Source organism: Cavia porcellus, unplaced genomic scaffold (genome assembly GCF_034190915.1).
Source record: "Cavia porcellus strain 051 isolate PalLab524CR breed Dunkin Hartley unplaced genomic scaffold, mCavPor4.1 scaffold_32, whole genome shotgun sequence".
NCBI lineage: Eukaryota > Metazoa > Chordata > Mammalia > Rodentia > Caviidae > Cavia > Cavia porcellus.
The window spans coordinates 37,663,031-37,689,025 of NW_026947515.1; the positions used below are offsets into that span (position 1 = coordinate 37,663,031).

Consider the following 25,995-nt stretch of genomic DNA (forward strand, 5'->3'; position numbering starts at 1 on the left):
CAAGAGCAGTCAGGGTAAATTGAGATCTGAGAGCCAATAAATTTATACCCAGTGCAAGACACTAGTATTTTCGGGAACGTCCTCATAAATATTTCATTGCATACTGCTTGAATGTCCTCTTACATACATCCCTAGACTCAGGATTGGTGGATTAAAAGCGGCACCTTTGAGAGCTGTTTCAAGAGGAAAGTGTAATTTATCCTGGTACCCCATAGCACCTGGGAGCCTCTGGTTACTCCCTCCTTGCTCAGCCTTGGGTGTCACTGTTCTTTAGTCCTTACAAGCTGGTTAAGTTTTTAAACAGCTCATCATTTTAAAAATTAGCAATGTCGAAACTTCTGTGTGTTTTTCTGTTTTAAAAATTTTCTCTAAATTCTTCTGTGCACTTACTAAGTTCTTTATATATTTTAAAAATGGAGGCATTAACCTTTTATTACTGATTTAGATGCTAGTGTGTAAATAGCTAAATTTTATTTTATTTTCCACATTTAAAAATTTAAATCTAAGCGACACCACATGCCGGCCGCTCCTGGAGTGGGGACAGCCCCACCGAGGCCTCTCTGGGAGTCAGCGCCATCCCGGCCTGGACTGCGAGGTGGGGGAGAGCCAGCCCTCGCCCGGAAGGGATCTGGGTTGGGCTGGGTGGCTTTTATTCTCTTCTGTTTTGTCTGATTATGTTCAATCCGATGGCAGGAGCGGCTATTTGAAAGATAACAAGACATATTATGGTTGCTCTTTTGGATTTAATAGTGACTTGTTTTGAAGTCCGTTGTTACATTCACTGTTTTGGCTTTGCTGTTTCTATTCTGTTCTGTTCAGTTTTCACTGTGTCTGAAAATATCTGCAGCAATTTTGAAGACAACAAAAGGCAATATGGTAGCTATTGTTGGTTTTGTAAGGTTTTCAAGTCCTGTATCACATTTTTTATTGGTTTTATTGTTTTATTTACCTTGATTTCATCCTCTTTAAAAGAAAAAGAAAAAAATTTGAATCTTCTGGGTATCAATTTAGAGTAAGGTGTAAGTTAGGTATTTTTTGTCCCAGTGATGTTAACCATCTTGTCTCTTATACATTGAGTTGTGTGACATGCCTGGTTGATTTATAAATCTTCAGTTGGTTTCCTTTGTTTTTTAGTTACTTTTTGCTTTTCTTTTTCAGAACAGGATGCAGGCCTTGATGCCCTTTCCTCTATCATAAGTCGCCAAAAACAAATGGGACAGGAAATCGGAAATGAGTTGGATGAACAAAACGGTAAGAACAAGTATGAGATCGATCAGATTTGCCTTTTGACATAAATACTACAGACTGGGTATTTGTCAAATGACACCAGTGGATTGTCCTGGCTTCGTAAAATTGAGGGTGGCTTGTGGCTGATTTAGGTTATAGCTGTAAGATACTATGTAAAGAAATTTGATTTTAAAATGCCCAGTTTTCAGCAACTGCTTTTTAAAATGCTTTGTTTTATGGCCTGTTTATCCCAAGAGCTTTTCTTTACATGGCAGCCGTGTGGCTGCCTGTGCTTGGTACGCTCTGATGTAACGCGTCAGCGAGGCGGTGTGGTCTTCTGTCAGCTGCCTTCCTCCAGGGCTTTGCGCTTCTTCAATCGAAACACTGGGCAGCGGGCACGAGGTGTCCGAAGGTCTTTTTCAGGACTCGAAGTGGCAAATCTGATTGGAGGAGGACCGTGTTGCACACACAGCAGACTGGCCTGGCAGAGACGGAGCTCTGAGCCGGGAAGCAGCAGGGAGGCTCCTGTCTTGGGCTGTGTGGTGGGCGGGCAGAGCCTGAGAGGGTCAGAGAAGGAGGGGTGGAGGAGGCAGGAGGGAGGCAGGCCGGGGCTGCTGCGTCTGCTGCCCACACCGTGAGGGGCGTCCAGGGGAGATGCTGGTTTCCAGGTGGGGAGCGCGAGGTCAGCGTAGACGTGTCCAGGCAGAGACCAGTGAGAGGGCCAGGTGGAAAGCCGAGCTGATGCACAGCAGAGCCGGGAGAGGCCAGCAGGGAGGAGAGGCGAGGCGGGAGAAGCTTAGCCAGTGCTCACAGAAAGGCCTTCCTGTGTGCTAAGTGCTGTCACCGCCGCGTTTCGTTTATTCTGATGTGCCGTAAAGGTGCGTCATCTTCTTTTGTTATAGACAAAAGTCCAGGTGGCCAAAAGAGCTCATAATGCCACATTATTGATACGTGATGTGACTGTGTTTTCTATTTTACCTCTGCTTCTTTCTGGAAGACAAATAAAGGGAGAGGAGACACAGTGACTGTCAGAGGTTTTAGCTTAGGCGACAGTTCTGTGGTGGAACAGCTTCTGTGGAGGGACGCTGTCAAGTACCAGCAGGCACAGGTGCCCTGGCAGTAGGTGAGGGCTCGCTCTCAGGGGAGGGCTGCACCTGCCTGACCTATGTGATGGGCCCTTCTCTTCCGGATCTGCAGAAAGAATGAGCCATTTATTTGTCCAGTAACATTCCATTTGTGTGCCGTAGACAAATGTCATCTGTTTATCATCACACAAAAAGAGATTCCTAAAGCACACTGAGAAGCCCTCTGTCCGTAATAGTGGTTTTTAATATTTCAGCAGAGAGAGGAGGACAGGCTGGTCCTTTGCTTGATGTTGCTGATGTGAATTGGCCAATTTTTGTGTTTTCATGCTATTCAGTTATTGGTCAGTTCCTTCCTTGAAACAATGTAAATAAGAAAATACAGAAAAACCCTGCCAGGGCCGGGGATGCAGCTCAGTGGTAGAGCACTTGCCTAACCTGAGTGTGGCGCTGAATTTGTCCCTAGTACCACAAAAAAGAAAGACAGGGAAGAAGGAAGGAAAGAAGAAAAATCTGCTTTTCTAATACGCAGTTGTTCTTTATCCCAAAGAAGTTTTTGCATGTTTAGTGTCAGACTAGAAAAGACATGCGACACTGGTGAAGTGTGTGTGCTGTACTATGGAGAAGCCACAGCATCGTGAGGAGGTGGCCGAGGCCGAAGGAGCTTAACTCGGCAGGGGCGGGGACACTAACTTCCCAAGAGAGAGCACTATGTTCTCCTCTAGAAGTCACCACGCCAGCACATCTTTACCTGGTTTTTAGTAGTTATCGCTACTTGCTGCCAATCAGTCACCTGGGAAGATTTAAAACTCCTAAACCCCAGGCTGTCGCTTTGTGAGTTTCGATCGCTGCTATAACAAATGATGCACAATCTGGGTGGCTTAACATGATGTGAGTGTAGCATCTTACAGACCTGCAGGTCACGAGTCTGACATGGGTCCCCTCAGGCTAAAACCGAGGTGGTGGCAAGGCCACGTGCCTTTCTGGAGACCCAGGGAGAATTCAGCTCTTGGCCGTTGCGGTGTGGAGAGGCACCGTGTTCCTGGGCTCAGGTCCCCTCTTCAGCATACCAGGCAGGGTCCCTCTCATGTTACACTGCTGCCTCCCCTTCCACTTTTATTTTTTAAGTATCAGGGACTGGACCCAGGGACTCGCCCGTGTTCGGCAAGGGTTCAAGGGTTCTCCCGCGAGCCACGTCCCTGTCCCTTTGTAGTGTTATTCTGAGACAGAACCTCGGTATATAGCCCAGGCTTGTCCGCCCTTGACCCTTCTGCCTGTGTCTTCCCGGTCACTGGAATTGTGGGTGCACACTTTTAAGTTCCGTTGTGTTGCATCAGCGCACTGCTACAGTCCAGGCTGGTTCTGACCTCCGGGTCAGCTTGTCAGTAACCTGCATCCCGCCTCAGTGCCCCTCTGCTGTCCCCTCACACGGCTGCGGGTCCCGGGACTAAGGCAGGGGCGTCTCGGGGATCATCACCGTCTGTGCGAGAGAACTTTATACCAGATAAAGGCCCAGGATCGAGTTCCGGGGCTCCCAGCGGGAGAACCTGCTGAACGTGCTGGGGACACATTTAGCGCAGCAGTTGTCAGCCGTGTTTCCATCGCCCCGTGACACAAGCCCGCACACGCGCAGAGCGTTCACACCATTACACGGTGTCACAGGCAGCCCGAGTCACAGTCAGGCGTTCTCGGCTCTCACACACTTTCCCCGCTCTCTGCGTCCTCCTCCTTGCATCCCCACCTCTTCTCCGCCCCAGATGGATGCACGGCGTAAACAAACAGGCAGTATTTTTCCTTGATCTGCCAACAGAAGCTGGGTATTCTCGGTGGCCGCCTCCCAGGGAGACAGCTGCTAAGCTGGTGGTTTCCCAGCGCGCACACTTTCTCCTCGGAGAGGGCAGAGTCAGCCATCTCCTCTCAGAGGAACTGAGGCTCTCTGAGGATAAAAACTGTGTTCCCTGTCAAGACTCTGGTCAGCGTCTCTTCCATTCGCTGATGGGAGTGAAGACCATTTTATCTGAGGTGGTAGGTAGGCGCAGGCTTGCGGCCCCGTCTGGATCTTTGTTGTGATCGAGTGTGTCGCGAGGAGTCAGGGGCTCTGGAGAAGGGGACCGCTTTCGCTGTAAATATCTCCATAGGATTCACTGAACCATGAATTATTCTTTTGGTTTTCATTAAACGAGAGAGACAACAGGCCAGGATAATGGCCAGCCAGGCCATTTTGGAATCAAGTATCAAAAGCTTGCTAACAAAATTCGTGGTACTTAGGCCATCACCACAGAGTGAAGGGTTGAATATCTTCAGTTCAGGAATTCAGTTTTCAGGCTTCGCGTTGTGAGTTAAAGAGGTCTGAGAGGAAACATTTAGTGCAGTACTTGTTAGTGCGGTACTGACCCCGGCCATCACCCTGTTCATATGCCAGGGACAGGATCAGTGGGAAAGCCGAAATCCCAGAAATGGGAACCTGACCCACCCTGGTGTATGGGGTGGCAGGAGGGAGGGGTGGCCCCATCAGGTTTGTGACCTGTGAGGATGGCTGGGCACAAAGAGCTTCCAGCAGACCATGCACGCAGAGGCTATTCTAAAACTGCAATGTGTTCCAGGTTAAATGCTTTACCTGAGAACACAGGCTTTTAAAAAAGAGAACACTTGGGCTGGGGATTTAGCTCAGCGGCATAAGTACCTGCCTTGCAAGCAGGTAGTCGTGAGTTCGATCCCTGGTACCAATAAAATAAATAAAGGAAAAAAGAGAACACTTTAAGACCAGAATGTGAGTAGTCCTGACCTGACTTGAGACCTGACGTGGGCGTTGGCCAGGCCCCGACCTCAGCCCCACACCGAATCAGAAAGATGCGATTCTGATAGCTGCCCAGGCACCAGGCACGGATTTCTGCTCATGCACGTGGCCTCGTCTGTCTTTTTGGTGCCCAGCCGTGCCCAGGGTGCCAGTCCGTTTGACGCTTCCCTCTCATCTGCGAGCCCTTGCTCGCTTTCTGCAGCAGTGAGGTGTTCCAGGCTCGTACTTTTCGGAGACGTCCTGATGTTGAGGTCAGTCGTTTCTTCCCGTAACCGGCTCCTGAGCTGTTTGGCAGCCGGAGTCCCAGTGCCGGCCTGCCCGCTGCTGCTGGGTGTCGCTGTGTTTAGCTGCTTCATCATTTTGTCATTAGGATTTCTTTTGTTTTCTTTCTTTCGATGGAGATGTTGCTGTCGTGCCCAAGCTGGCCTTGGACCCCAGGATCCACGAGAGCTTCTGCATTAGCTGGGTCTGTAGGTTATGTGCCACCAAGCCCGGCTGGCGTGATTCTTGATCTTTGCAAGTGACCTATTCTGGAACATTTTAGGATCTTCTGCTTGCCAGTGATTTCTTTACCGTGTACCAGCATGTCTTGATGTGGGTGTATTTCATCCATTGTGTTTTGTGCTTAAAGCCCCATGTAATCTAGAAGTTCCATTCTGGAAAATTCTCTTTACAGCTAACTTCCTGGTTTTTGCTCTCCTTGCAACTTTTACTGGTGAGATTTAGAGCTCTTCGATTAATCCTGTAAGTCTCTGTCTTGAGTTTTGTTTTTCTTTCCCAGTGCTGGGGATTGAACTTTTCTCCTCCCCTCCCTCCTCCCTTTCTCCCTCCCCCTCCGCCCTCCTTCCTCTTCCCTTCCCTCCTCCTCCCCTCCCCCTCCCCCCACCCTCCTCCCCTTCTCTCCTCCTCTCCCCCCCTCCCCTTCCCCTCCTCCCTTCTCCCTCCCCTCCCCCTCCTTCCTCTTCCCTTCCCTCCTCCTCCCCTCCCCCTCCCCCCACCCTCCTCCCCTCCTCTCCTCCTCTCCCTCCTCCCCTTCCCCTCTTCCCCTCCTCACACCCCCTCCTCCCTTTTCCCTCCCCCCCTCCTTCCTCTTCCCTTCCCTCCTCCCCTCCCCCTCCCCCTCCTCTCCTCCTCTATCCCCTCCTCCCCTCCTCCTTCCCTCCTCCCCCTCCCCTTCCCCTCTTCCCCTCCTCTCCCCCCTCCTCTCCTCCTCCTCCCCTCCTCCCTTCTCCCTCCCCCTCCCCCTCCTTCCTCTTCCCTTCCCTCCTCCTACCCTTCTCCCTCCCCCTCCCCCTCCTCCTCTATCCCCTCCTCCCCTCCTCTCCTCCTCAGCCTCCCCTCCTTCCCTCTTCCCTCCCTTTCTTCCTCATTTCCTTCTGAGCTGCACCTTCAGCCGTTAGTTAACTGTGGCTAACTCTGTGTTTATGAACTGCACACACGCATGCACGCATGCAGCATAGGCCAGCCGGTCCCCTCTCCCTCTCCTGTCCACGAATGCACCCTTCATCTGCAAGTGACTTCTTTATCTAACCTGGTGAGTCACCAGATCCTGTTGCTGACAGATCACTGGGATTTGTCTTGTCTCAGCCCCTTGTTGCCCGGATCATTTGCAGCCCGACGCCTTGCCTCAAGCCTGCCTTCCTTCCTTCTCAGCCTCCCCCCACTCTGGCCAGGACTGTGCGTTTCCAAACACAGACCTGGTCACATGGTCAGTTTTGATTAGTTCCCCCCCTACCCTCCTGAAAACTTCAAACTTGTTCACCGTGATGAAGTCATTGCATCCTCTGTCGAGGAACCGATACCCCCAGCAGGCTCCTGGGGGCACTGGGATGCAGGGCAAGGCCGCCAGGCCTGTGCAGAAAACTCCCAGCGCCCAGGGCCCTCAGGCAGCGTTATGGTCCCTTCTGCTGCCCGCCCCTGTCCTCGCCGCCACCACCTCAGCCGTGGCCAGCGCTGACTCGGTCTTTCTGTGTCGGCTGGGATCAGCACATCATCTTCCTGCGGGCTCTTCCCCGTGTCCCCCCGGACCCTGTGATGCCCTCCACAGAGGGTCGTCACTGGCTGGCAGGGACGTGTCCATTTTCTCCTGTGCACTGGAAGCTCCTGCGGGTGGGGTACCTTTCTGTTCTCTGTCTCATTCCCAGTGCCTAGCTCACGTGGCAGGGAGTGCTGACTGATAATACTTGTTAAATTGATGAACATGAATAAGGCTTCAGAAGCTGGTGTTTTAGGTTTTTCCAGAAATAAAGAGCTAACTGCGATGAGAAGGACAGTTTTTACTATATAGGTGTTAGATTGAATTAGAAAAGTTTTATTAGGCTTTTTTAATTTTTATTTTTAATACTCATGCATGCAGGGCAAATGCCATACCACTGACCTCCATCCCCAGCCCTTTTAAAATTTTGAGACAGGATCTTCCTAAGTTGCCCTGGTGAAGGCTGGGCTTGAATTTGGAATCCTCCTGCCTCAGCCTCTTGAGTAGCTGGGATTACACACATGCACCACTGTGCCTGGCTTTGTTGGGCATTTATGAAAACCAAGGATGCTCATAAGGAGTTCAGCCCACTGTAGATGCTTGCAGGCACACGGAAATGTCTTCCTAAAGGGATCAGTCTTCTTTCTGCCTAAAAGAAGTTTGTATATAGGCGGGGTATGGCGGTGCACGCCTGTGACTCCAGCACTGTGGGAGGCTGAGGCAGGAGGATTGCACGTGCAAGCCCAGGCTGGGTAGCTGAGTGACTCGGTGAGATGCTGTCTCAAAATTTAAAACCAGTGAAAAAGGGCTGAGGGCGTAGTTCTGGGCAAAGACGCCGGTTCCATCCCTGATACCACCTCAGACAGACAAAACCCTTCATGCTCTTGCTCTGCCAGGGCCCAGCACACTGGGTCACTGGAGTTACTCCTGTTCCCCTAAGGAGAGAAGCAGTGTGAGTGAGCCCTGGCGGGCCAGGGTGGCGCCTCCTCCCTGCCCCTGTGCCACATGTGGGGTCCCTGTCAAAGGGGGGCCCTTGCTGTCAGCACCCAGAGTGGAGCTGAGACCACCGCGTCCCCTGGAGGAGCTGGAAAACAAGTCTGTGCTCTGTGAAGGCTGCAGAGTGATCCAAGCTCTGGGTGGAGCCCTGGCTGAATTTGTGTGTGGGAAATCGGGAAAATGATGTGATGGGATGGAAGGGAGCCCCATCATACACCCCCCCCTGCCAGGATCCGGATCTCTGTGCCTGGAATCTGTGAGCGTCACCTTAGAGAGCAAAAGACTTTGCAGGTGTGTAAAGTTAAGGTCCTCAAGACGGGGCGATTATCCTGGATTCCCCGGTGAGCCCCCAGTGCAAGCACAGGTGTTCTTATGACGGGGAAGCGGGGCTGGGGTACAGCTCATTGGTGAGGCACTGTCCTCGCACTGCAGGCCCTGGACACGATCCCCAGCCCTGCAAAAGGAAAAAAAAAAAGATGAGAGGGGCTGGGGGGGAGAGAGGCAGTGCAGTGACTGAACTAGATGCTCCCCTGGTGGCTTTAAGACAGGGGAAGGAGGCAGATGTCAGGACTTCAGGAGTGAGGCTCTGGAAGCCACAAAAGACCAGAGAGTGGATTTCCCCTCGGATCCTCGGGAGGACCCCTGATTTCAGTGCAGAGAAAATAGCTTCAGGCTTATTTTATGCTAAAAGATATATTTACAGTTACCTGTGTGTCTGTACCTCTCTTTACAGGTGATTAACGTGAGGATTGTTTTTGTTACATTTAGCTCTAGCTGTAGGAAGACGCCTTTCTTAAATCCAGATTGCTGTAGGATGTTTCTTTCCATTTTGGCCCTGCCCTGGTGTGGTGCCATGCAGTTTAATTCGGACGCTTCCTGTGCGGCCTTTCTGGTCCTGTGATCACAAGTTAGGTGGGCAGAGCGGGCACAGCAGTCTCCGACCTTTTTGGCACCAGGAGCAGGTTTCACGGAAGACAGTTTTTCCACGGAATGGGGAGTGGGGCTTTTGGGGGTGATTCAGAGGAGCCAGCAACTTAGGTCTCTTGCTTGAGCCGTTCCCAGTAGGGTTTGTGCTCCCAGGAGAAGCCGCACTGATCTGACAGGAGAGCTCAGGCGGGACTGTCAGCCATGGGCTGTAAACACAGAGGAAGTGTCCTTGCTGACCACCTGCTGGCCCCCTTCCTAACAGGCAGGGGGTCCCTGGCTTAGGGATCTGCTCCAGTGATGCCTTCCAGCCTTGGGAGCTTAATGCATATTTGGTGAATTGAATGAGGAAAATAATCTGTGTGTAAGGAGCGATGTTATCTAATGTTGCGGGTCACCTTAGAGAACAAAGGTTTAAATACACTTACCTTTCGAAGGCAGGAAGAGGCTTAGAAACTGTCGTCCTCTGAAGGAAGCAGAAGCTGATTGGAAGGGGAGGCAGCTGGTGTTTCTGTTTGGCGAGGCGACTGTGAGCAGGGAGACCCGTTAGTCCCCTGTCCGGAGCTTTAGTCCGAGCAGTGATACTCAGACTGTGCATTCAGCTGGTCTGATTCCAGGTTTCCGTTAATTTCATTCAGTGGCGTGGACCTGCTCCTGGGACCCGTGCAGTGAGTGGCTTCTTAGGTCTACGTTCAGTTCACGCGGAAGTAAATTTGCCAGTTGTTCTGTCCCAAAGAATCTTGAACTGGAAAGTTTAAAAGGCCACTTGCTTGCCTTGCGCCCCGCCATCTTTCTGAGTCTGGAAGAGCTTCCCCTGAGGTGTCTCTGACCTGTGTCATCTGTTTTCCTGAGATCTTCCTGGAAGGTGTCGCACATTCTCTCGATGCGCAAAATCAGCAGCAGCGACGGCAGATCATTCTTTTTCTGTTCGCTTTCGTACATCTGTTTGGACATTTTACTGTATAGCTCCACGGCCCTCCTGTCCCTCCACTGACTGAAATGTTTCTTTTCCTGATAAGAAAAGGCCTTACTAAGTCTAGTAAGAGCCAAAGTGATATTTTTCCTTTCTGGGTAAATTCTCCAAATTGTTATTCATGAGATTTGAATGGGAATTATGTGTTAAGCAACAGATCAGAATCCATTTCATCAGACATGGCAAAACACATGGCTTGTGTGCTCGTGTGGGACACAGGGAGATAGATGGGTACTAGACAGATACACAGTTGGTGGTTGCACTGTGCTGGTAATGGGAACAGTGTGTTCCAATGTGGAACAGAAAAACTTGGCATAATTTGAGGGTGAGGAAACCTTCCTGGAGAAAGTAATTGCCTAGAGATTTAAAAGGATAAACAAAGGGTTTGGCAGTAGATCTTACTAGTAGAGCATGTGCTTAGTATGTGTCAGGCATAGGTTTGGCCCTGAGAAGCCCAACAAACGGACAGGAGCCATCTGTATAAAAAAGCACAGGGAAGATCGTTTCAAACAGAGGCAACCACGGTGTGTGCAAAGGCCCTTGTTCAAAAAGCAGCAAACATCGTGAGAAACTTGGGAAGAAGCCCAGTGCTTGTACCCAGACTCAGAGCAGGGGGAGGGGACAGGAAGGAGGATTCAGCTGAGAGGAAGGCAGGGCTCAGGGCACAGCTAGAAGCCTGGGCCTCCGCCAGACAGCAAGGCTCAAGGCTTCAGTGATGCAGGGCTGCTGAGCTTGCCACGTGTCAGCCCTGCGATTTTGTCTATACAATCTACTTAAAACAAGGGAGACAATGTAACTCTCCCATGTATATACTGTATGTATCCAGTGTTAATATATATTTATGTATTCTGCAGAACTCTATAAATGTTTATATGTTACTTACCTATTTATGTGCTGCATTTTTTTTCACTGTCCCACAGCTGTTAGCACATCTAACCTAAAAATGCAGCCAGTTTTGGGGAAAAGACACAATCACCTGGGCAAGCATTCAGTAAACACTGCTGGGTACCAGTTTCATGTGTGGCTGGCTGTTAAAGTAAAAATTGGCAATAACAGGAGACAGATATTAAGCATGTATACCTTAAGACAAAAGCATTTTATGGGAAGCGCTCTGGAGGAAGTGGACAGGTGGCTCTGGAAGGGAAGACGGAGGGCCTCGGTGTAAGCGAGGGGAGCAGGCTGCACTGTGGGAATGAGCACAGCCCGCGAGGCATCCGGGGACAGAGGTGGCATCGCACATGACGCCTAGAGACGGGAAGGAGCCTTGCAAGTCACAAGGCTTCCTGTGGTGGCAACCAGTAATGAGGAAAATGTACCGCGATGAAGTCGTGGAGGACTTGGGAGCAGGCATGCAGGGTTTTGCCGTGTGAAAGCCTCCTACACCCTGAGATCTACAGAGGACTGATATTTTCCTAGGGCGAGTCTGGATGTTTTAGCCACAAGCGATAGTCCTGGTCAGGAAGCGGTTATGCTCATCGTAATTTTGGATAGATGTAGGACTCCGTGCTAATTTACACTATTTTTTTTTCACTTTTTTTTTTCTTTTTCTCTTTTTATCGGTACCGGGGATCGAACTCACGACCGCCTGCTTGCAAGGCAGGCGCTTATGCCGTTGAGCTAAATCCCCAGCCCCTAATTTACACTATTGATTCTTTTGAAAAAGACCAAAGGCTATAAATGCCTTTCAAATAACACTTTCAGATTTTTATTGTATTGTGCCCTTATACTTTGTCATTTATGTTGTATCCTTGATTCTCGAGTTTTCTAATTTTAAAAACATATGCATTTAAAAACTATCAGTGTTGGTCCGTTTTCTGTTACTGTAATGGAGTACTCAGAAGATCAGCTTATAAAGAGAAAGTCTGAATTTTGGCTCATGGTTTTAGGAGTTCTGATCCATGATTGGGTTGGGCTCAAAGAAAGGCAGCAGTCAAGGCAGGATGTGTGACAGGCGGAGGCTGCCCAGCTCACAAGCTGGGTGGGGGGGGGGGAGAAGGCAAAGAGGAAGGAGCTCTGGGGTGCACCGAGGGCCCCCCACCAGGCCCCAGCTCTCAGCGTCTGCCATCGGAGCAGTCCTGCCAGGGAACCAGCCTTTACTTAACACGTGGGCCGCGGGGGACAGACTGTACCACCGTTTCTCTGGCTGTTGATTTTTCTCATCAAGTTACAAAAGAATCAAGGAGTTACGTTCTAATTCTGGTTCATTTGAACTTGAGATTTCCTCTGAGACTTGGTAAGAAGTTTAGGTTTATAACTTGCCCGTGTGTGGCTGATGAGACCAGCACACACAGGCACACAGAGACACACACTCTCGGCAGACACAGTTTTGTGTGCGTTTGTCAGATCAGGCTTATTAATCATGATGTTCCTGCTTTCCCTGCCTTTGTTACCTCTGTTTCCCCTGACAGCAAAAGAGACGAGATGAAATTTCCTTCAGTGTTGTGAGGATAGCATTTTTCCATGTCATTGGATGTTTTTTATGTTATAAACTTCAAGAAAATACATTGTTTTTTGTTGGCTGTATATTTTATACAAATATCTACCTTTAGACCGCTTCATTTTTAGGTCTGTCATCTCACTATGTCAGGATGTGGGCTTTTTGGTTATCTTTACTTACCCTTTACATTCTTAAAAATTATTGAGAACTCCTAGGAGCTTTTGTTTATGTGAGCTATTTCTCTTTTTACTTACTGCATCCGAAATTAATAGTCTTAAAAAAAAACCTGTTAGTGTAGTTTTAAAACAACAATGTCATTATATGTTAACATAAATACTTTTATGAAAAATAAATGTGTTCCAAAAAATTAAATCACATCAGTCCATAATTTTACAGATATATTTATGTCTGGCCTAATGAAAGACAGCTGAATTCTTGTATATGTTTCTGTATTCAGTATCTTACAGTATATTGTTTTGAATGGTACAGACAAAATAAGCATCATACTGATGATACACTTGAAATAAGGAGCTATTGACAGTCTTTCCAGGTAGTATACCTTACTTTCTCTTCTTTGATACTACACCAACATTTAACAAACAGTTTCCCAAAGGTGAGTGTAACGTGGAATCTGAAACCAATTCACTTTTTACACTGTGTGCCCTTATAGTTGGTTAGTCTCACACTTCAAATGAATCTCTACCCAGGCAGGATTTTGTAAAATCATGCGTTGATCATTTGGAAAATACTGGTTCAGTGAATTAAACAGATCTTCCAAGTGTTGACACATGTCATTATACAGTATTTTTTAGAATCACATTTAATCTAACCACTGGTCTCATCAGGAAAGTCTGTAAGTATCTAGACACTGTCAGACTTGCAGTGGCAGGTACAAGTTTTGCAGGATTGTACTTTCCACTTGAAAACTTAAATTTGATTAGCAGCAGCTGACGTGGTTTTTTTTTTCCTTGAAGGGACACACTCGCTTATTTTCAAGAAAATGTCTGCAAGTACCTGAGATTTTTAGTTTTAGGTGTTACTGCTGATGTCTTCTGTTTCATCTGTCTTCTTTTATGTCTTAAAAATAAAAAAAATACCTATGCCACCACTGTTGTGGGTTTGCAGGAGAGTAGACCAACAAATGAATTGATTCTCTTGTCTTTAAGCAGAGTGTATTTGAAGAACATTATCAAAATCACTTATTCTTTTCTCCTAAAACCCCTTTCTTGTCCTGCTGATTCTATTCCTGACTTCTTACTGAGAATTTTAAACATGTGAAGCTCTTTTCTGATCGTGCTGTTATCACAGAGTTCTTTGCGGTTACCTTTCTATTGTTTTGCTGACCTCTCATGGTGATCACTGTGTGCCTGTGGCTTTCCTTGGGTCTATCTCCTTTTCTGTAGAGGGTCCCACAGGAGGTCCTGGATGATACAGGCATCCCTCTGGATTTGTGGTTGCTACTGCTGACATCTTATGGGGACCAGTGGTTGCAGACAAGTTTTAGAGTTGTTTTTGGCTCTGGTAAGAATTTGATCTCTTAGCTTTGTCAGAGCCCTGGCTGTGTTATCTAGTTTCTTCTGGAAAACTTCATTCTTTTGGAAGGTTTTTTTATTCTGTTTCTCTTTTAGTGAATATTCTGTGTCTCTCCCCTGCCCTTCATTGACATAAATAGTTGAAAAATCTTACCAGTCTGGGTAAGTTATTCTGTGGTCACACATAGCCAGCCGCAAATACAAATAATTTAAAGTGACATTTAAAAAAATCTCTTAAAATGCCTTTCCATAGGGGGTCAGTGGTGGTCAGAGTTATTTCAGGTCTCTGGCTGATAGAATTGCTACCACTGTTTCAAACACTGCTGAATACTGTGCCAGGAAGCAGGAGAACCCTAGGGGGTCTTGTTCCTGCAGTTAGATGCTCTGGACCAGAAGTGACAAGTCAATTTCATGCCCACCTCACTGCCCACAGCTAGCCAGGTGCCCCAGCCAGCCAGCAGGAGGTACAACCCTACCAATGTATTTGGTGGTGGGAGGAGGGCGACTGAAGATATTTGTTGAATGGCATGAATGAATGTCACAGTGGCAGTGTTTCTTAGTTCAGAGCCAGATTCCCTCTGATGCTTAGCTGTGTGAGCTTGAGCAAGCTAATTAATCTCCCAGATCCTCTCTCATCTGTAAAGTGGGGATCTGTGGAACCTATTTTATGGAATTATGATCGTGAGAGGAATGAATGTGTGGGACGCTCAGATGTAGCATTCTGTGGATGTTTCCCATCACTGACTTTCACAGCATAAACAGCAGAGACTTAGTTAAAATGGGATTGAGCCCAGAGAGGTTGCCAGCTCCCTTTTCCTAATACATGTAGCTGCAAAACAAATTGGCAACAAATTTAGTTTAAAGGCTTTGACTTTCATTAGTGTTTCTAGAATGAATCATTCCTCTTCACCAGAGCAGTTGAGGGAACTCAGAGGCTGTGGTGTGGTCAGGCAGCGTCTATAAACGTGGAAATGAGATCCAGGGACAGCAGTGAAGGGTAAGACTTAATTGGTTTGCCTTATCTGTCTCAGCTGGCTGCCTGTGAGCGCCTGGACTCAGCTTCTGTAATTAATTGATATTTGTTACTTGGACGTACTCCTAGGTTAGTTTCATTTGCTATGAATGACTCCATATTGATTTGGTCTATTGGGCCAGCAATAGGAGACTAGTTCAAATCAGTGGCTTCCCATAATCTCTATTTAACACGTAAACATACTGGGTAAAACCTTCTCCAGCTGTTGTGCGTTTTTCAGCTGAGTTTAAAAGCAACAAAGGGCAGTCTCTAGGCACCAGAAGCTCAGATGCTGACCCCTGGCAGTGAGTAGCTGGCAGCCTCCTGCTCCTCAGAGATAACTGGGCCGGACGTGTTCCGGGGGGCTGGTGTTTGCACACGCGTGCAGAGATGGTGATGGAGGCTCGAGTTCCTGTGCTTCGTGAACCTGGGAAGGCAGGCTTTCCAGGGAAATGGCAGTCTATGAGTTACGAGAAAACCAGTTTCCTCCTTCCCTACCCAAGAATGGGATCCTTGGCCAGGCCACCCACCTTGGGACCACAGCATTTTTAAGTTGCTTACCTAAATTTACATTTTTCTAACAAAGACTAAAACAAATAAATGTCCCTGAATAAATCAGCTTTTGAATTCTTAAACTTCTTTGCAATCTCAAGTTTTCACGTTGTTTTAAATGGAAGCCCCCACCTTTTCTATCATCAGTGTTTTATTTAGATTTAGCATCGCGTTTTACTGACTTGTTATAATTGTTGTATTCGCCTGTTCCCTTAATTTTTCTAATTGACTTTTTTTTTATTTGGGGGAACTAGAGATTTAAATTCAAGCACGTTAATGCTCATGATTGCTGTTTTCCAAAGAAGGGTGTTTTTAAGATTATAAAAAAATTTTTTTAAATCTTTGCATGGTATTAGAGTCTTAAAATGTTTCTTCTGCTCCTCACATTATTTCTGTTTTCTCTAGATAGGTTTGCTTTGCTGACCTCAGTCTTTCTGTTTCATTCTGTTACTGGCTAAATTATGACTCAGAAGTCCAAAAGTCACACGTTAAGTTCTAAACCAGTACTTTAGAATGTGACTGTATTTGGAGAGAGCATCTTTACAGAGATAATTAAATTAAAATGCCATTGTTAGGATAGACCCTAATCCGATATGAGTAGTGTCCTTTATAAGAAGAAGTTGGAACACAGACAAATACACAAGGGGAACTATGTAAGGAGAGAAAGCCTCAGAAAAGCCAGCCCTGGAAACATCTTGATGTTGGACTTCCAGCCTCTAGAATTATAAAACAATAAACAGCTGTGGAAACCACCTGGCCTGTGGCCCTTTGCTGTGGCAGCCCTTGCAAACCCGCATGCCCGCTGTGGACTCTTCCTTACGTATCTGCTGATTGTTTCTTTGAGTCTCCATGTTAATGAGCGGACCGTGTTAATCAGTACGGGTAGGCTCTCCGTATTGAGGCAGTTGCGTTTACCCAAAAAACTGTTTCCAATAGTTTAACTTTTACCAAACACACAAAAACATAAAATTGTACATAATAGTGGGTTACCATATGCAGAAATATTGGATAGATAGTGCGCAATGTTTAAATCAGGTGAAGCATATTTGTCTCTTCAAGCTTTTATTATTTCTTTTTGGGGAAAAAAAATCCAAAATTGGTTTAGCTTTTTGAAATGCGGAGTATGTAATTGTTAGCTGCAGTCGCCCTGCTGGGCAGCAGCACCCTTGAGTTTCTTGCTGTTATCTAGAGAGACTTTTTCTTGATGGGGGAGTGGGGGGTAACTGGCCGAGTGGCTCAGTGGTCAGCTTTCCCTTGAGGGTGTGCAGTGAGGCAGACGAGGCAGGACCTTTGGAGTAACTCTCATGACCACAGTAACAAGACAAGGGGACCCCTGAGCTGGGCGTCTTCACACGTTCTACCTTTCACTCGTATCCGCGCGTCTTCTTTGAGGTTGCTCAGCCTAGACACCATACCAGGGACACTCACCATGCGGTCTTTTCCGGGCTCCCACTGGGAGCAGGCTCCACCCAGCCAGGCTCAGGGGAGCTGGGCTCAGCTGTTCTGGGGACACCCCTCGGCTCGGAGGCCTGGTTCCCGACTCCCAGCCACTTTCCTGTAGGCCATTCTGTGGCCCCAGTAGCTGCTGACTGCAAGCCTGGCGCCTCTCCGGTTCTATCGGGAAGAAAGTGCTCCTCTCTAGAGGGCCCCGTGCTCTGCAAATCGCACCTGCCTCCCTGCCATTTTGGGTTGTAGCACAGGCCCAGCTCTTTTCTTTTAGCAAGCGAGTCTTTCAATGACTCACTGACAGCACTCCTCTGTTTTCAGTGCCGCCACGGATCCAGCTGCGTAAAAATATTTTCACTGCTGTTTGGTTGTGCCCTTTGGAAGGAAGGCAGCGTCTGTGTCTGCTTACTCTAATGTCTGGAGCTCAGAATACCTCTTGCAGATTTGTTTCCCCTGCTGAGGACATAGTAGCTGTAGAAATTGTTGATCAGAAGCATCTAGTGTTCTGAAGCTTCAGTAAAATACTTGTTTAATGTGGTTTGGAGAAGTCGTGTTCTAGGGCTTCTGTGATTTGAGCGGTACCAGCAAATTGTCACCTAATATGTGCGTAGGTGGATTTCCCTGAAGGTAAGATGATACAGTCAGGGGTGCGGAGGAAAGCAATGATCTGCCTCGGGCTTATGGCGTTACTGAGTACCTGGCGAGAGCAGACTGGGTTCTTTATCCGGACACTCGCTGCTCATCGCTAGGGAAGAAGCTGGATTCTCCCTGTGGGTTCCTGTGAACCTCCTTAGGAATCTGGTAATTCACGAGAAAACTCCTGGAACTCAGGAAAGAGCTAGCTTATGACGTCAGTGTATTATCATGGCTACAACTCAAGAGCAGCCAAATGAAAGGGTTGCATAAGGCGGGGTGTGGGGTGAGGGTGGCGGGGCAGAGCCCCCGTGGCTGCTTCAGGTACCCTGTGCCCGTGGCACATCCGTCTCCCCACTGACCCCGTGGCTCCTGAGCCCGTTCTAGGGTTTTACGGAGGCTCCATGACCTAGGCATGGCTGGCTTCTTCACTGCCCTCCCTCCCCTCCCTGGCAGGTGGGATTCAGCCTGCAAGTTTCAACACTAATCATTTGTACGGCCGGCATTTGTCTCGTGGTTATCTAAGGGTCCTCCACGAGTTTCTTCTTTAGCATGACTGTTTTTCGGTCCCAGGGATTAACCTCTCAACCTCAAGCTTGCCACTTGTGCCCTGGCTCCATTTTTAGCATACCACTGAAAGGACTCTTTAGGAATAACAGAAATTTCAAGAGTATTTGAAGCTCTTGTTAGGACCAGGGAGGCCGACCAAATATATATATTTTTATTGCATCAAGCAGAGAAGCCGGAATTTGTCAGTCTGTTGACTGTACAAAAAAAGGTTCTCAGACACACACATGGTGTTTGTCACACAGCTCTGCTGCTAACTTTCCCTCTGATGGTGAGTCAAGTTTGGCCTGCGAGGACTTGCCTTTGTTCTGGCCGCAGGCCTCTTCGGCTGCTTCCTTCTAGATCCATATGTTCATCTTGACTTGGCCATGCAGCCAGTCTGGACGGCCAGCTCATTAGAGAGAGGCAAGCGTTTTCCCGAGGAAATCTGTGGGAACACTCGTCAAGGAGTGGGACACTGACCTTCAGGCCCTGGGACAGCCGGTGCAGGGGACGCACTGGGCTTCCTTCCTGTCGGGCTTCACCACAGTTTCCGTTTGACCTCCACGGGGAGGTGACCACGGCCCTCTCTGCCCAGCTGTAGCGGCTGAACTGGACGATGCCCTTCAAGATGTGGAGCTAAAAAGACGGGCCACAGAGAATCTCGAAGGAGCAGCCAGAGGGATCACAGCAGTTCCCTCTGGTGGCTCCACCCGCCACTGTTACACACAATAACACTGCTGCTCTGCGCCTTTTCAGGAAGGGGAAGCCCGAGGCTCCTCTGGGAGATGATGACGAGGGCCCTAGGATTGGTGCTTTGCTGGGAGTACTGACTCACAGAATGCAGTGTGTGCTTACCACTTGTAACCCCGAATCAGTTCTCTCAGTGCTTTTGCAATTCTCCCAGACATGTAAAAGGCAATGAAACACTGTATTCCCCCCACGAGCACATTTCCAGCCCAGGTCAAACGAGGTGTTGCTCTGCCTTTCTGGTTCTGCTCTCTGCAGAGCTGGCATGGAGGCTCTGGCCCTGGGGCCCGCTGGGTGGGTTCAGATCCTAACTGTGGTTTCATGTAGCGGGCTGGCCTCAGCCAGGTCACTCAGCACTTCAGAATCTCGTTTTTCCTTTCGGAAGATAAACAAGATAGAATCAAGTAGGATGGGTTGTTACTGGTATCTAAGGTTTTACTCCATGTGACATGAGGGTTATGGATGGATGGATGTACAGATTTCTTTCAGACTAGAGGGTGTTTGCTAGTTTAGTGTGATTTTATAGGTAGAATGTAACTATGGCAAATAACAAGAATCAGCTGTTGACACTCATGATCCTAGCTTATCACAGCCCAGGGATACAACTCCAAGTCAGCAGCCCAGCACAGTGGCACAAGTCCATCATTCTGGCACTCCAGGAGACTGAGTCAGGAAGACTGCACATTTGAGCCCACTCTGCGCAGTTTAGCAATTTAGTGAGACCTTGTCTGAAAATAAACAATAAAAGAGGGCTGGGGGCATCGTTCAGTGTGAAGACCCTAGATTCAATCACCAGTACCGCACAGAAACAAATCCGCACAGGGCTCATGGGTGAAGGTCAAGGGAACCCAGGACAGATTTCCAGAAGCCTGATCCTAGCAAAGCCACACAGGCTATGCTTGATTCTCCTGAGAGTCAGTCATGACAACAGGTGTGAAATGTTGAGATAAGAGCCTCAGTGCCTGGGGATTTTTGAGAATATTGGGCGCATGGGCATTGCCTTCTGCTTGGCAGGTACCTAGATCTAACTCCAGAAGGAAAGCCATCCTTCACACAGTTCAGGAACAGTGAGCCACCGTTCCTGCCGGACCCTCCCAGGTCCAGGTTTCCAAACACCAAGTTTCTTAGTCAGTTTCTCGTTGCTGGGACAAAATAGCTGACACTCACAACTTCAAAGAGGAGAGGTTTATTGTGGCTTATGTTTTCCGTGGGTTCAGTCATAGTCGCCAGGCTCTGAGGTGGAAATGTTGTAGCAGGACCGCGTGGCCAGCAAAGCTGCTTGCATGACGGGGAGCCACGTCATGGAGAGCTCGGAGCTGGGGAAAAGGCGTCCAGCAGCCACCTCCAGCCAGGCCCCACTTCCTAACACCAGGTCAGCTATAACACCCCTGCGACTTAATCACCTGCCAAATACTCGAGGCTTGAGGACTCTTCTAGATCTAAATCATAGCAGTCAAGAGTCGGCCTTAGGGGCTGGGGATTTAGCTCAGCGGCATAAGTACCTGCCTTGCAAGCAGGCAGTCATGAGTTCGATCCCTGGTACCGATAAAAATGAAACACACACACACACACACACACACAAAGAGTTGGCCTTATAAGCAGACCGTATATAAGTAGGTCAGTCTGCTGTGTAAACTCTTCCCTACAGAGGCCCAGACGGAGTATGATTTGTTTATGTTTACCACGGTGCAGGATGCAGAAACAAGGATGCTTAATTTTTGAGAAAAGTGTGCTCTTTGCAAAGGAAGGAATACAAAAAGAAGGTGAGAGCCACTGAAGACATATTTTAGTTCTTAAAACTTCAACTGGAATATATGGAAGCATTTCCATCCCTGAAGTGGAGACCTTTTGGTTAAGCTTGGCTGCCCTTTAGGGTTCTGAGAGTGTGTGTCTAAGAGCAGAAGCTGTTTAGCATCCAGAGTGGTGAAAAAGACTGAAGAACTTTGGTAATAAAATCCAAAGCAGCAGCGGGAAGTGGTCTGATTAGAACCGCGTGCTTAAGCAGGGACAGACGGCACAAGAAAGGAACTGGCCTTTCTGAGTAGTAGTTTTCCTTGATTTAGAATCCTTAAAGAGCCTGTGCGGGAAGGTAATGTGGTCCTGACGGTTTATTTTGGGGAGGGGCACTGCATTCTTTGTTTCTGTCCGGACAGTCCTGCCAGCAGAGTGAAATCATAGAGAAAGCATTTTGAATGCAGCGATAAGAACTCTTCTTATTCTGTTTTATTGTCTCAACCATTTCAAATAGTAGTTTAGGTACTAGACTGATATCAAAGGTAAACCCTATTAATTTGCTTAGTTTGAAATACATAAATACTATAACTTAAAAATGTCTGTCTTGTGCTAAGAAGTTAACGAGTCAGGTAGACAGTGTGTACCAGCCTACGCCATGCTGTAGTGATGAGTGTAGTGTACCTTTGCATCGGAGAACTCCGGGCTCCAGTGTGTTTCTGTGCCCTGGGAGGTGGTTTGGATGGTTTAGTTTGTGGAGTGACCCTCACCCAGCTATTACGCTTCTAACTCAAACAGAATTTGTACCGCTAAGCTCTTGAGTTTAAAGGAGAATATTCATTTTACCGTTTTTGTTAGCTGTCGAGCCTAACAGTGGCTGTTTTCCTTCTGGTTTGTTTTGAAAAGAGCACTTTTTCTTGGAAGAAATGGGCAGAGCGTGTAAGGAAGAATAGGGCAGTCTGTGAAAGGGCGTGGTCAGCACGGGTCCGCGGGAGTCTGGGCTTGAGGGGTAGGCTGGGGTGTGTAATGAGGCAGCCCTGGGTCTTTTTCATCCGCCGTTACCTGTGTGCCTTAGAACTGGACGAGTCCGGGAACCTAGACTCTCCCCACCCCACGGCGTAGATTGATGGACTTCTGTTATAGAAAGCATTCTGGACGTGCCAGTGAGGGCATGGGCAGACGGATGGAGAGAGGTGAAGAGCACACCCTGGAAAGGATGTGGGTGCTCAGGGGTGAGCGCACTGTGGTCTGGGGCTGGGAGTGTCTGTGTACGTGGTCCTGGGTGCAGTCTGTGGGATCTGTGGATTTGTAGGATCAGAAGAAAAGTGCGGGCCTGATTTGCAGATTCCTTTTATCTTTTAAGACTCTGGGAGTGAGTAACCTGGCAGTGGGGGAGAGCAGACCAGGGTTACGGGTGAGAAACAGCATCGCAACCTTGATCTTGTTCTGAAGCTGCAGATTGGCTGAGGGGAGAACGAGACAGAAAAAAGAGAGGCAGAGGAAGACACTGGGGACTGAAGTCAGGGCCTCGCAATGAGCTGTGTCCACAACTCTTTATTTATTTAGAGAGGGAGTCCCTACGTTGCCCAGACTGACCTTGAACTCGGTCCTGCCTCAGCCTCCCAGAACACTGGGATGACAGGTGTGCACCACCACACATGGCAGCAACAGTGTTCTTAAATACCATTTTGAAATTATAATTTCCTACTCTACTTTCCTCCTGGCTTTGTTTCTTCTGTCCCGAGACATCTCGAAGCCTAGGTGGGAGCCTCGGTGCGTGAGATGCAGAGGTGGACGCGGGCTCATACTTGGATTGAATAGGAAATTGTCTGCTTCTCCAGGCGTTCAGCATCCATAAGGCGGGTCAGGAGAGTTCCTGCCATGCTCAAGGGAGACCGAAGGCGGACAGTGCACCTGGCTCACATCCTGGAGAGCTCTGATGCATTCCTTTACCTGGCTGGAGAACGCCAAAGACTGGTTGAGGCTGGAATGCAAGTGTATTAGGGTGGAAAGGCAGGAAGATAATTATGAAGCTTTTTGTTCAGCTGTCGTGCTCGCTGGTGCCACTTACCTTGAAAACTGCATTTCTTTTTCTGATCTATAGAGACACTGAGTGGCAGACTCACGAAGGAGTTTGGTGGGTGGGATGCTTAACGGGGAGTCCCTATCAGCGTCTGAAGGTGGGAGGCTGAACAGCTGAGTGGATACGGAGAGACTGAACTGGAGGACAGCCTCATCCAGCCCCTGGGGAGCTCAGGGGCCACAGTGGCCTGTCTGAGCTGTCTCTTGGTGAATTCATTCAGCGGGGCCTTGATTGGTCAGTGGTACTGGACACTGTGGGAAGGCCCTGGCCTTGGGAAGACAGGGGTGTGCCCTTGAGGTAACCCTAACCAGCCAGAGCAGAACTGCCAGCAGCACTCCTAGAAGCTTGAGAGCCAGAAGGCTTAGTGGAGGGGAGCCTGGGTGCATGTCTGTGCCCACCACTGGTGGGTTATTACTCACCAGTTTTAAGGTAGAGTAGGAAATCAGTCAGGTCTGATACAAGTGAGTTAGATGAACTACAAATCCCTGAAAGCGATTTCCCATGCTCAACTTTTTTTTTTTTAATTTTAAAGACAGTAAAAACAAGCAAAAATAAAACAGAACAAAACTAACCAACACAAACCAGTGTAAGTGACACAGGCCTACAAAACAATATGAAATCAACAGTGGTTACCATAATGCCTCTTGTTGTCTTCAGAATAGCTGCAGACACCTTCAGGCAAAGAAGAAATCAAACAGAACAGAGCAGACAGAACCAACAGTAACAAAACAAGGAATGCAATAAAGGGCTCAAACAAAGCATGTTAATCCAAAGCGGCTACCGTACTGTGTCTTGCTGTCTTTGAAACGGCTGCCCATGGCATCGGATATAACAAAATCAAACAAACAAAACAATAAAATACAACCCAAAGAAACAATGGAAATGATAGAGGACTTCAAAACCAGATAATAGGGACTTAATGATGGCTGCCGCCCTCAGGAGATCCCCACAGGTGCCACACTGCATGCAATGATCCTCCAGCCCGAGAGCTGCAAGGTCAGTGAACACCAGACACCACAAGCATCAGATGGCGTTTCGCCTCCGTAGCTGTCATCACAGCCTGGGTTTCTCCAGATCAGTCGGGTGCTTACGAGGCAGGGTTGGTTCTCATTGTTTGCCGGCTGCAAGCCTGAAGGGGCAGGGGCCTGGCTGCCCCCTGGTGGTGGCAGCCCGCCGTGGTGCTGGTTCGCAGGGAGGGCTTGCTTCTTTTGAATCCTTGTTCTCTTCCCCCAAAGTCCAGGGATGGTGGGAAGAGACTAGTCTGGCCGCCTCTCAGCCCGCACACACGCTGGTTCACAGGGAGGGCTGCTGCCCATCATTTTTGTGAGATGTTTAGAAATCATGAAGTGAAAGCATTAATATTTCTTCCACTCTATTTCTTTGGTTTGTATTTTGCTTTTCTGAGATAAAGTCTCACTGTGTAGCTCAGCCTGGCCTTGAACTTGCTGTTATGTAGCCCAGGCTGGCCTCAAACTCGTGGCTGTCCTGCTGCCTCAGCTCGTGAACGCTGGGATAATAAGCATGGCCCACCATTCCCCACGTCCACCCTATTTCTAACCTCAGCTTTGTTAGTTATGACCAACGAGAAAGGAATTTTGTGTTCCCCCTTCTGCTTTCAGGGCTTAAAAGTGTGATATTTGGAGAGTTACATATTTTAGAGTCTTTTATGTTTAAATACTGTTATTTACAGTGCTTTCAAAAATAACTGGTATCAGTCTTTAGCCAGGTGAAGAGGATTCTCTTTAGTAACTTGTGAAATATGAAATAAGAACACAAACCCAGTAGAGCTGATTTTTCGTTAGTTAAGTTTATTGGCACATTTTAGGTATAATGGTGATCATCTTCATTATAGGGAATCTGTTCCTGTGTAGAATCTGTCTTGACTCTTCCCCCCCTCTTGCCTTCCCTGGACATGATTATCTGCTCCTGTATATATTATATGTACCACTATCATACTAACCACAGTTCCAACCTCTCAGCCCTCTAACGATAAATATAAAATTGAACTTTATATTTTTTGTGTTGTTGTTAAAGTTTGTTTTTTACAGTACTGGAGTTGAACCCAGGGCTTTGTGCATGCTAAACGTGGCTTTTCCACTGAGCTGGGCCCCCAACCCCCAGATTTGATGGTTTTACTCTCTCAAAACTTACACCCTTCATTGGTAATTCTTACTATTAATGACTTTGAAAAAGGAAAGATGGAATGGGTCGATTTTGATAGAGACCGATACACTTGCCCATAAGAAAAAGGAGTTAAAGACCCCCCGCTTAGTTCATTTGGAAATCAGACGGTTTCCCGTAGGACCCAGCTAGCTCATCTTCCCTTTTTACCTCTGAAAGTGAACAGATGCCTCCTTCCCTAGAAGTTTTCTTTTTTTAATCTCCTACTGCCTCCGTCCATGATGAATTAACTCTTGTTAAAATACGGAGGGACAGTAATCCCTGTGTCAGATAACAGGCCCCTGACATGACCAGAACCACATGGTCTCGAACTCACAAGATCCTCCTGGCTCAGCCTCCCGAGAGCTGAGATTACAGGCGTGAGCCACCACGCCCGGCTAAAAAATATCTTTCATTTTGCAAGTACAAGTTACATATCGCTTATCTGAAATCCTTGGAACCAGAAGTGTTTCATTATTGGATTCCTTTTCATATTTTGAGATATTTGCATAGACATAATGAATAATCTTGGGAAGGAAACCCAAGTGTAAACATGAAATTCATTTGTTTTACACACATCATGTACACATAGCAGAAGGTAATTTTATACAATATCTTGACTGCACCTGTATTTTGACTGTGACCTGTCACATGATGTCAGGTGTGAAATTTTCTACTTGTGACATCATGTCAGTACTCGGAAAAGTTTGGATTTGGGATTCGGATTTGGAATACTCAGCCAATAATAGTTCATTTATCTCCCAAGGTAGTTCATGGATTTAATGCGCTTTTAGAATAAGAACCCATGTTTTCCAAGGCCCCTCTGTACAGCTTGTACCTGTTAATGTTTGGTTGTTTCTTCTAGCTGATTTTTTAAACTTTTCCTATGAACATCAGGGCATGAGGAAAGGAGAAAGAATACCAAAATTCTTTGGTGGTAAAAAGCAAGGGCACCCCACTTTCTGGCTGTGCGACCAAGAGCATTTTAATCTTTCTGAGCTTCGTCGCCCATGTGTGAGCGGGACGGACGGCACCTGCGTTACAGGTTGAGGATTAAGCTAACTCTACTCCTGTAGATCAGCCCTCGTGTGGCGACCCCCTCCCAGGTCAGCCCCAGAGTCCTCCTTCAATAGCAGCTA

General features: G+C 47.8%; 1 protein-coding gene across 2 annotated transcripts in view; it reads left to right on the forward strand.

Moving 5' to 3' along the window:
* Positions 1-25,995, forward strand: part of Stx8 (syntaxin 8) — a 272,462-nt gene that overhangs the window by 71,202 nt on the left and 175,265 nt on the right. For both annotated transcript variants that reach the window (XM_063242123.1, XM_003466230.5), the window contains one exon: positions 1,159-1,251. In XM_063242123.1, coding sequence (XP_063098193.1) covers positions 1,159-1,251 — 93 coding nt within the window. The remainder of the gene's footprint in view (positions 1-1,158; positions 1,252-25,995) is intronic.